We start from the raw sequence: 12,017 nt of genomic DNA, 5'->3' as shown, positions 1-12,017 counted from the left end.
TTTGTATCGGGATGATTTTTTTTCTTCTTTCCCCCTTACACAGGATTCGAACTGCCTCTAGTCACCAGGCTAGTTCGGTGGTCTACTGCAGTATACTGGTAAGACAACTGCTCTAGCAATGCAGTCTTGGGTTCAAATCCCACCCGAGTGATTTGCCCGAGGATCTTTTTTCACAGAACTTGGGAAAGAACAGCATATACAGGAAGGTACACGTTGGGTAATTGTCAAAGACCAGTCTTCTCACTTGGTTGGTGTATCCCATCGTATGCACAAAATAACAAACCTGAGAAACATTGAGCTCTTTTGGTCATCGAAGTTGCAAGACAAAGAGAGAAAAAACACCCTTGTTGGACGAATTTGTGTGCTTTCAGAAAGGAATCAAAGACTTCTAGCTAGAAGTCTTTTATTATTTTAGTGAGTTTCTACCTCTTTCTCAAAATCTATGCTATTTCAGAGGGAGCCATTTCTCACAATGATTTATACTATCAACAGCTATCCAATGCTTGTTACCAAGTCAGTTTTTAAGTTAATATTTGTTTTGAGTAATCACCAAACGTGTAACTTTCCTTTTAATAGGCATATGGGTGTTGAAGTTCTTGAATGAGTAAGTATGGACTCAAATAGGGATGCAGACAACGAATATTCTCGAATCTTCTGATTCTGGCTGCTTTTATTATTCTCACATCAGCCACAAGCAAGAGTGGAGGTTAAAGAAGTAGATTATATATACATATTACAACAGGTGTAAGGATAAAAACAAATTATAAAGATAACCTTAGTACTTCATTCATCCTTAGTCAAAAATACAATACTCAAGATATAATTTAGTATTACACAATATTACTTTTTACTTTAAATGAAATAGAAATATATAGTACATAAAATACTACAAAAAAGTGCAAATTGCTCAGATACATAAGTTGTACTCATGTGTAAAAACTGCCAATTTAAAATTGGTCCTTAAAGACAGTGGAACTGACTTGTTCCTACTGACACGGTTCAGTGAGCACACACCCCCCACACAACACCCAAGGCTCCACAACAGGTTTCACCACGCATCATCGAGTTCACTTCCCGCCTACATTTCCCGCCTTCGTGCATCACCGCTGATCCACCCCCTAGTACTTAAGCAGCATGCAGCATCAGAGTCCAGCATTCTCCAGAAGACGATCAGAGCTAACGTCGAGTTAACCCTACGGTTCTTTTCAGAACCACCCCAACTCATTTAGAGATTGTTATTACATGGTGTTACCGCAAACTCTTCTATATAAGTTATCTCAATGTTATCAAATTCACTGTGTCAATGATAATAAAGAGCATGCGTTTGTCAAATACAAGATCTACAAAGAAGTCCTCAATATTTATCACTTGTTAATTTGGTGTCATAGGGTATGTTCAGACAGCGTACTAAATTAGACCCAAACCAGTTAACTTTCGAGGTGGTCGTAAAAAGTTGTTCCCCTTGCGTTAAGACAGCACGGTTTATCTTTGGTTTTAAGAGGTCAAAGCAAACGCGAAGCTGTCTAAAGATAAACCCCCTCGCTGTCCTGTTCATGGTTGAACCATGAGTTAAACCGACTTTAGTACTGTGTCTAAGTGTACACATGATTGTGGCTGTGCAGATATACAAACACTACAAGCCTAGTTTTTCTTATTACTCTCAGTTTATTTCCGTTCCTTCGTCGACCAAATGAAAGGCTGTCTTCACAGTGCTGCGCAGGCCTTTTAGAAACTTCATGATCCCTGTAAAAAAAATTTTTATCAATTTAAAATACTCCTATAACAACATTAACAATGTCCATGTTATATTGGCAAAGAAATCAGACGTGCGTTACAAATGAAAAGTAAGCAAGGTTTGCAGAAAAAGGAAAACATTTTATAAACACAGTAACAATTGAAGCTGATATGCCCTAATGGGGCAAGGCTGAGAAAATCAAAGGAAAATAAGAGTGATGATGAAATTTTTGTATCCGCCCTTAGATAATTCCCAGGTTTTGTCTCGTGACCTTGGGTGTGACCCCTGGCCATACGGCAGTTACAGAATGATGGCTTCTGACCAGTGCCCCTGAACAAAGATATTGACAAAAATAGGAAGACCGCAAAAACTATGGCTAGGTAGCTCAGCTGGTTGCAGGTTAAAATCCCACTCTAGTAAATTGTCTGTGTTCAACACCAAAATTATGTACAATTTACCCATTTAGTTTTCCTTGTGTTTATTGCAAGTCGCCAGACACACAAGGCCTGAAGGCCACTTCAAGGTGTAGGCTACAATAATTTTTTTCAAGAGACCATAGCCACCTACTGCTAGGGCTGAAACAGGGTTACTCCTAGGGCTGAAACAGGGTTACCCCCTTTACAGTCAATACGGATGTAGGCTTGGGTATCATCAATCCGAAGCCTGGCCGGTAGAGCAGAAAGCACTACCTCCCCTTGTTTATTTTGAAAAGATGGATTGCAATACGCATCATCGACCACCATCTTTGATGTATTAACAAGGGGAAAGTGCACGCATGTACGCACTGCGCGTGTACCTTCGCCTTGTTAATATATCAAAGATGGCAGTCGATGACGCATATTGCAGTCCATCTATTGAAGAATCAACCTTACCTGTTCCACCAGTGCCATATGCCGCCTGTTTGGAGTGTTTCTCATCGTTATCTTTCCGGTGTGACATGACAATGATGTACCTACAGACAAAATGATCCAGCAATTGTTAAAGGCACTGAACACGTTTGGGTAATTGTCAAAGACCAGTATTCTCACTTGGTGTATCCCAATAAATGCGTAAAATAACAAGCCTGTGAAAATTTGGACTCAATTGGTCATTGAAGTTGCAAGAAAATTGTGAAAGAAAAAATACCCTTTTTGTATCACAATATAGTGTGCTTTCTGGTAGGAATACAAGGCTTCAGGAGGGAGTCGATTCTCACAATGTTTTATGCTATCAACAGCTCTCCGTTGCTCGTTACCAAGTAAGGTTTTATGATATTTTGAGTAATTACCAAACATGTACTGTGCCTTTAAACACAAATCTTTAGGTTACTTTTTTTCACATTATTACTTATGCTCAGCAAATAACTTGCGCAAATGTCAACAACGTTAAGCCATACAAAGTGACGTCTGGGTCAATACGGCGGCGCACAACAGAGCATTAAGGATGTCTGGATGTTGACGTTACAGAGAGTGTAATAAAAATCAGGTCAAACTTCAAACCAATCACTTTGGTGCCAACATTTGCATCTTGCATTAGGGAGATTTCGTACAATAATCAGGGAGGTATTTAGAAAAATATTCAACATAATGATGGGGGAAAAAGTTTCCAGAATCAGGGAGATTTCCAAGTTTGTTCATCATAACATGGAAAGATTGGTTAATTTTCAGGGAACTTTCTGCAGAATCAGGGAGAGTTGGCAACTCTGCAGTCACTGCTCTGTGTTACTCCTTAAGCAGCTCTATGAAATTGGACCCATTTTTAATCTAACTTTTCGCATTAAAACTTTGTCAACTCTTTTCATGCGCTGACCAGCTGCTAGCATCAGCTATAAATCCCATCAGAAAAATTGTTGTGAACAGAAAAATTAAGATAGCACGGGGGCCACGGCCACACAGTTTTAAGAAAGGAAATGAGGGCTCTTACAGGGGCCTATTGTGACCTGTTTAAAGGCAGTGGACACTTTTGGTAATTACTCAAAATAATTATTAGCATAAAACCTTACTTGGTAACTTGTAATGGGGAGAGGTTGATAGTATAAAACATTGTGAGAAATGGCTCCCTCTGAGGTGACGTAGTTGTCGAGAAAGAAGTAATTTTTCAATGACTAATTTTGTTGTGTCTGTTTTTTCTTTGTGTTGTGTTTTGTTTTTGTTTTGTTTTTGGTTTTACTGTGCCTTGAACACCCAGCAGGGTGGATTAGTGCGCATTACAAGTCTTATTATTATTATTTATCTTATGAATTTGATTTCAAGACCTCAGAATTAGAATTTAAGGGTCTCGAAATCAAGATTCTGAAAGCACACACTTTCGTGTGACAAGGGTGTTTTTTCTTTTATAGTTTTTTTTCTTGCAACTTCGACGACCAATTGAGCTCAAATTTTCACAGGTTTGGTATTTTATGTATATGTTGAGATACACCAAGTGAGAAGACTAGTCTTTGACAATTCCCAATAGTGTCCACTGTCTTTAAGGTGTTTTTTTTTTTTTTTTTTTTTAATGAGTAAACAATGAATATAAAACTAAAATAAACAGTGCATGACAGGGCTAAAACCAGGGCCCAATTTCTTTTTTTCAAAGCACATGTTCTAGGCGCAGCAACAATACAAAATAAATAAAGGAATGCATACTTACTCCGTAGCTATTTGAATGTGGGCGGATCGAAATTCAATGACTGCTGTCAGACAGTCCTTGTAGGCTTGAAGAGCTCTGGAATTGTTGCAAATAGTAGCTTTAAAAAAAAAAAGAGAAAACGAAAAAGTATAAGTGCTGCAACATTGTTTCTGATACTGGCCAAAATTATGCTAGGTTTTTTTTTCACAGTAATCCTTTCCTTTCAAATGAACTATATCAAGTAATAAACCCAGGGCTGTGTGCTTTGTTTTTGAAGCAAGGACACAAAGGCATTTTCTCCCAATAATGTTGATAGTAGTAGGCATTTGTAGAGCACTTGACACAAGGTACCACAGCGCTTTTCTCCTAAAATTCCAGTCAGTTTCATTTCATTTTCATTTATTTTTTATTGCTACCTACATTACACATTATAACAAAGTTTTTCAATTATATTCTAATTATGAGTAGTTTACAGTAATACATAGTAACTTTGGAAATGAAAGTTCACAATGATTTAGATAGTTATATATCTTAAGAAGCTTGAAGAAGAAGAACAATTAGGTTACGACATAATTACGACATAGTTACTATTCTTACCGAAATGGCGAATAGATGGACCCATGGCTAATGCCTTGATTAAGTCTCGATGTAACGGTGGCATGTCTCTCGCAAACTTTGCACACTGAGTTTCTGTACATACAAATATGAATATTTCAAGATTAATAATGAATATTTATAGTCCTGTTTCATACCATTTTACGTGGTGTTTTTCTTCTCTTGTAGAATGAAATGGTTACAAATTCTGTCTTTTGACTCTAAGTCTTATTTATTCGTGATATTTCAGTTGACATACATGAATAAATAATAAGTAGGATTCATCATGAGTGAAATAGAAATTGGTGAGACTTATTAATTTGAGTTCGGTGATAGAAAATAATCACTGCAGTCTCGTTGTATCTTGGTAGTTTGTTTGTTTGTTTGTTCAAGGGAACTCAGCAAACTCCCACAAGGGATATTGACCCCTTGCACACGCGTCGCATGCGGCGGCTGATGCCATGCTCACCATGTTGGTGGTCAATAGGCTTACGTGTAAACGCCGCGTCACCTAAAAATGCACACTTCACTAAATAAGACACATTGACATCGACCACCAAAATGGCGCATCCAAGATTATTCTGATGATGACGTCAGGTGAAATGGGTCAATAAACACCAAGCTGGCAACAGCCAATCTCACTCAAACAATTATTGGTTTAATGTCTCATGATTATGAACTGCACAAATCAAGAAATTGTGATTTAGTAACTAGACAACAATATAGGATTTGAGGCATTGCATGGTGAGGTATCAATGTATATTTGGTTTGCGGTAACACCATGTGTGTATCTACTTGCCAGGTAGAGTTTTTTCTTAGAGAACTGGTTTGCTTTATTCTACTGCCGCGGATTAGATAATCGGAGGTTCGGGAGACTTCTCAGTTCTGAAAAGAACTGTCCTGCTTTTTAACGATTACCAGGGCGGATAGTATAGAAAATAGACTGGACTACTACTCTAGCTTCTAGGATCGTAATTAACTGTACTGCCGCGGAGTCAGTTCTGAATTGGTCTCATTGTTAAGACAACAATAGACCTACTTATTCTAATCAACACTGTGAAATTAGCTGGTAGGATTAGAACCTACAAATGCTACAACCTTGTGATTGCAAGTCCTGCAGTCTAGCTATTGGACCACAGGTGTACCCTAGACTGCCGGTAGCATTTGAAACATGAATATTCAAGCTAAATCATGAATATTTATAACATACTAACATACCATCTTGTGGTTGGTGTTTCAAGCCCAAGGCTGCGTCGAGACATGGAAATGTTGAGCTCTGAGCTGCACTGCCTCCTCCACTCTATATGTAACCAGAAAATGACAAGAAATGAAACCGGGTAAGAAGGTGGCACCTGTACAAAATTAGACCCCTTGCACAATGCCCAGAGCACTCAAACGCGCCTATCCAGTCTGCCATTTTGGGGGTAAAAATCGTGCACAAACATGCACAAAAGATTTGACTCCCAAAATATGGAAATGGTAGATTTGGTGAAAGGGGTCTAAGTATACAAATAGTGACAGCTTCGAGTGCTATGGTTACAACTATGACTCCCAAGGTGATCCCCAGAGCGTTCTAAACGCTACGGGGATCACCGAGGGAGTCATAGTTTTAACCATTGCACGAGTAAAAGCAGTCAATATTTGTTTTATAACACCCCAAGCATTTCTAAATACTGTACTATTAAGTTACAGACCTGAATGCTACAAAAACTGTTACTGTGCTGCATGTAGTGTCGCGCAATCCGAAATGGTTACAGACTATTTATCATCCTCGTACACGCAACGGACGTCTGGGTACTGCACGCCGTGTGATAGTCTACGGACTAGCGCACGGCAAACCGATGCACTATCACCGACCGTCGTCTAGCATAACTAAGACATGTCATGTGACGCACTCTAAACCAATGAACAGGCAGAATATTTGTAAGGGGTGTTATAAAAATTGATAGACCTCCTTGCATAAAGCGAAATGCTACTAGATACGCTGACCGCATGCGCACACTTTCACTCACAAAGAACAGCTATCACCGAAAGACCTACCTCCTTTTGGCTTCAGGGCTAGCTTTTTAAAAGTGTGACGTCATAGGCAAAGTATACCTCAGAGATATCATCTTTGGGAATAACCTTGCGTTTGGTCTTGAAATGCCCCAAAATAAAAAATTCAAAACAAAAAGACGTGATATTTTGTTCCCACTTTGATTTCAATAAATTTATCTGAAACTAAGAAATGAAAACATTTGTCTTAGCATAACATTGATTTTTTAATTTTTTTATATTGAGGTCTCGAAATCAAGCATCTGAAAGCACACAACCTTGTTTGACATAAGGTGTTTTTTCTTTCATTATTATCTCGCAACTTCGATGACCGTTTGGGCTCAAATTTTTACAGGTTTGTTATTTTATGCATATGTTGAGACACACCAAGGGAGAAGCACTGGTCTTTGACAATTACCAATAGTATACCTTCCCTTTAAAATGTTACTCACACTGACTGGTTCCGGACTCACTCCCTTGTAAATTAAACCCTTCCAACCTTTGTCCTTGAAAGCCTGGCTGTTCCATCTGAAATCAAAAACGATAGATTAAAATAATTAATAAAAAAAATCCTTTCATTAAATTAAGAGGTCACCAGCTAAAGTAAATAATAATTATAATAAATAATTCGAAATTGAATAAAAATTAATGCATATAGGATTTGAGGCAAAAGTAATGCAATTCTCACCCAGCGAGGAAAGTGTTTTGTGCAATGGGGAGCCCACCGAAACGAAGCTAGAGTTTGAGCCTGTTCACTCCAGATGCACAAAGATCTTCCTGTATATACATGTTGCTGCGTGTACACAGCAAAGTATGACAGTGGTTGTCCCTAAACTGTTTTTTAACCAGTCGCAGAAATCAAATAAAAAGTAATACAATTCTCACCCAGAAAGGAAAGTGTTTTGTGCAATGGGGAGCCCAGCGAAACAAAGCTAGAGTTTGAGCCTGTTCACTCCAGATGCACAAAGATCTTCCTGTATATACATGTTGCTGCGTGTACACAGCAAAGTATGACAGTGGTTTTCCCTAAACTGTTTTTAAACCAATTGCAGAATTCAAATAAAAAGTTATGCAATTCTCACCCAGAAAGGAAAGTGTTTTCAGCAATGGGGGATCCCTGAACAAAAACAAAGCTAGAGTTTGAGCCTGCTCACTCCAATTGCACATAGTTTCTCTCGCATATAGTTACATGTACACAGCGTTACTAATTTCATGTAACATGCCAAGTATTGCAGCCGTTTTCGAACCAATTACAGAAACTGAATGAAAAGTAATGCAATTCTCACCCAGCAAGGAAAGGTCGCAGCATGTTATAGAAAACGCTGGGCCGACATCTTTCTGTGAATAAAAAAAATTAAAAATAAGATAATAAAATTAATATTCAACTCGATGGTAGGGGGTCGGATACTAACGGAACTTTAAGGTACAATACAGCTACTTACATGTAACAGAAATAATGCATAAAACATCTCGGTTCCGCAATTCATCTAGCTTGCCTGACTTCATTATAGACAATGCTGTGGCGAAGACATCAACATCGGCTAAAAAACCTCGGTGTTACCCTGGACTCAACTCTAAACATGCATTCTCATATCCAAAAAGTGTGTAGAGCTGCATCTTTTGGCATTCACAAAGTTGGGAAGATTTGGAAATTTTTGGACAATTCTTCAACTGAACGCCTCATTCATGCTTTTGTCACTCCCCATTTAGATTATTGCATTGCAACAGTCTCCTTGTTAACCTGCCTTCCTCTCATCTCATGCCTCTTCAGCGTATCCAAAACACTGCTGCACGCATGGTTACACGTACACGGCGTCATGAACACATCACTCCTATTTTCAAACATCTCCAAACATAAAAGACCCAAGAACACTTATCGTGAAATAGTTAAACCCAGTGTTTTGGTTCACATAGCAAGCACCCTTGATTTTACAGTTCACTCATGAGGGATCCTTAGGCTCATTAATAATAATAATAATAATAATAATAATAATAATACAAATAATAATAAGACTTGTAATGCGAACATATCTACCCTGCTGGGTTTTCAAGGCGCAATAACAATAATAATTACAACAAATAATTTTTTTTGGGGGGGAAATAAGATCAAGTTAGGAGACTTTCGAACGCTAGGTGGCAGCAGATTTACTAGGTCATTTTCCATTGTTTACGTAGTTCTGAGCATGCGCACATTTCTGAGAACAATGGTTTTACCTGGTAAGTCTGCTGCCACCAGTGTCCGCAAACGTCTCCCATTGCGCAACGAGAGAAGAGTGCTTACCCCGCATTCTTAGCAGAGCTTTTCGCATCTTCCTGAGGGATTCTTTAACCTCGACCAAAGCTGCAATGTATTCATCAGTATTCAAGTCCTTCACTGCCTTTTTTTTAAAGAGAGAATTAAACAAAACAGAGAATTAACTGATAATGCAATATCAAACAATAAATTACAGTAAAATTGTTACAAGTTAACAACTTCAAGAATTATAACCCACAAGGAAAACTGGCTGGGTAAGTTTTGAAGAACAAGGCAAATTGACTAGAGCAGGACTTGAACCAATAACCTCCGGATTAATGAACCAGCGCTCTACCAACTGAGCTATCCAGCCCTATGTTAAAGCCATTATCGGAACTTTCGGAACAGAAACAAAAATAAAAGTTCACAGATTTACAAACAGCTAACAGGGTTTACAGAAGGTAATGGTGAAAGACTTCTGTAGAAATATTATTCCATGAAATGCTTTACTTTTGAAAAAATATTAAAACAATTATCAATTCTCGATAGCGAGAATTACGGATTTGTTTTAAACACATGTCATGACACGGCGAAATGTGTGGAAATAAGGGTGAATTTTCCCGTTATTTTCTCACGACTCAGATGACCGCTTGAGCCTAAATTTTCACAGGTTTGTTATTTTTTATACAAGTTTGATACACGAAGTGTGGGTCTTGGACAATACTGTTTACCGAAAGTGTCCAATGACTTTAAAAATAAGAGACAACCCATCGTAAATTTCTCAAAAACTCCAGCACCTCAGCAACTAATATTTTAAGAGAAGCTTTGTATTATCATTATCTTCAAACGGTGTAAGTTTAATGTAAATCTGTGGACATTGTGTTTTGTGTCAGAAACAGCACCAAAATCCTTTAAGAGAAGGGTTCAACGAAAAGCAACTGTACCTGCTGGGCTTTGACTAAACCTGCCAAACCACCACCAAATTCCATTTCAACCAAGGAGCTCACTAAAAAGAACCAGGCGCTGTCCTGGCCACCCACAAAAGGAATGATAACTTTCATATTCCTGCCAATAAATAGACACTTCTTTATAAAGTAAAAGACAAACTTACACCTGTTTCAGACAGGTGCACCAGAGTCGCACCGGACCAAATAGATTATGTTTGACTCTAGGTTTCAGACAGGCCAACTTAAAGGCATTGGACACTATTGGTAATTACTCAAAATAATTATTATCATAAAACCTTTCTTGATTACGAGTAATTGGGAGAGGTTGATAGTATGAAATATTGTGAGAAACAGCTCCCTCTGAAGTGACGTAGTATTCGAGAAAGAAGTAATTTTCCACGAATGTGGTTTCGAGACTTCAGATTGAGGTCTCGAAATCAAGCATCTGAAAGCAAACAACTTCATGTGACCGTGGTGCGACAATGGTGTTTTTTTCTTCATTAATATCTCGCAACTTCGACGACCGATTGAGCTCAAATTTTCCGCATGTGTTGAGATACGCCATCTGTGAAGACTAGTCTTTGACAATTACCAATAGTGTCCAGTGTCTTTAAAGGAACGTTACAGAATTGGTAAGAAACAAAAATCGTGAAGATCACAGACTTACATAAAATTTACACAGTCTAATGATGATGACAGTTGAAAACATCCCTTGAAATATTTCTGTCTGAAATTTGATATTCGATAAGAAATAAATAATCCAATTTTGCATCTCGAGTTTATTGCTCAGTGTGCGTTTTATTCCTTTTTTGTTTTGGCATCGACACAATGCAAAATCTATAATCCCTTTTTCAATATTCTCTCGTGACCCAGATGGCCGACCGATCTCGAACTTCTAAAGGTTTGTCAGTTTATGTATATGTTGGATTACATAAAGTGCTTACACTGCCAGCAATTGTTTTTTTGCTAGCAAAACCAATTCTGTAATGTTCCTTTAACATAAAAATAGATACAAATTGGCCAAACATCACAGATGCTTAGCCTGCTCATAATTTTTAAGAAACTGCTTGAAATGTTATTGTTTTCAACAAGTGTATTGTAACCAATTTCAAAAAATAGTTAATGGCCTGTCGTTTCGAACCTTGCAGAGTCTCGAAGGCAAAAAAAAAAAAAAAAAGTAACTAATTTAATTTCGTAACTAATTTCATGAAACTGTTTTCAGCGCCTTTGAATATTTTTTTGATTTGGGCGCTTTGTAAATGTTTTCTGATTGATTGAATTCAGGTTGAGCCTAGTAAGAAAAATCACAAGACAAAAGAAAACAAAATCTTACTCGATAATCAACGGGCCTGATGGATCAATAAGCTCCCAGTTGTAGAGAACAGAAGAAGCCTGACACAACGAGGCATTGATACCCAAGTGCTCAGAGACTGCCCAATAAGGTACGGCAACATTCTCTGGAAGACACTACGTGAAAAATCAGGGGAAAAATTGCAGGCTTTTGGAAATTCAAGAGTGGGTATTTGGGCTTTTATTTTAATGATGGTCTGGTGGTTGGACATCAGGGCCCAATTTCATGGCTTTGCTTACCGCCGAATTCCGTGCTTACGACCACGATTCCCTGCTTACGTGCCAGTGCCGAATTTCTGCGCTAGCCTTGTAAGCGTAGAATGCCTAGTAACGTTGAGTACGCACGCGCAGAAGCCAAAATTTGCCGCTAACCCGTGAAATATGCTTGCCGTAAGCACAGAATTCCCTGCTTCCGTAAGCGCCGATTCTGTGCTTACGGTAAGCAGAGCCATGAAATTGGGCCCTGCTCTAGAATAGCAAAGGTCATCAGCTGATTTTTCGTTCACAGGACTCTAGAAAATACTAAGTAGGCTGA

The 12,017-nt window shown here is 38.4% G+C and overlaps 1 protein-coding gene and 1 non-coding gene across 4 annotated transcripts in view; both read right to left on the bottom strand.

The window, feature by feature from the left end:
• Positions 1–658: 658 nt before the first annotated feature.
• LOC139943959 (indoleamine 2,3-dioxygenase 2-like) overlaps positions 659–12,017 on the bottom strand; it is an 18,079-nt gene continuing 6,720 nt past the window's right edge. For all 3 annotated transcript variants that reach the window (XM_071940873.1, XM_071940870.1, XM_071940871.1), the window contains 10 exons: positions 11,466–11,599; positions 10,130–10,250; positions 9,234–9,330; positions 8,239–8,290; positions 7,405–7,480; positions 6,137–6,218; positions 4,922–5,014; positions 4,346–4,442; positions 2,608–2,687; positions 659–1,743 (listed from right to left, as the gene is read on the bottom strand). In XM_071940873.1, coding sequence (XP_071796974.1) covers positions 1,661–1,743; positions 2,608–2,687; positions 4,346–4,442; positions 4,922–5,014; positions 6,137–6,218; positions 7,405–7,480; positions 8,239–8,290; positions 9,234–9,330; positions 10,130–10,250; positions 11,466–11,599 — 915 coding nt within the window. In that variant the 3' untranslated portion in view covers positions 659–1,660. The remainder of the gene's footprint in view (positions 1,744–2,607; positions 2,688–4,345; positions 4,443–4,921; positions 5,015–6,136; positions 6,219–7,404; positions 7,481–8,238; positions 8,291–9,233; positions 9,331–10,129; positions 10,251–11,465; positions 11,600–12,017) is intronic.
• On the bottom strand, positions 9,486–9,558 carry Trnan-auu (transfer RNA asparagine (anticodon AUU)). Its single transcript has one exon. It is a non-coding gene; the product is annotated as a tRNA-Asn (tRNA).

Source organism: Asterias amurensis, chromosome 11 (genome assembly GCF_032118995.1).
Source record: "Asterias amurensis chromosome 11, ASM3211899v1".
NCBI lineage: Eukaryota > Metazoa > Echinodermata > Asteroidea > Forcipulatida > Asteriidae > Asterias > Asterias amurensis.
This window is presented reverse-complemented; position numbering and strand designations above follow the sequence as displayed.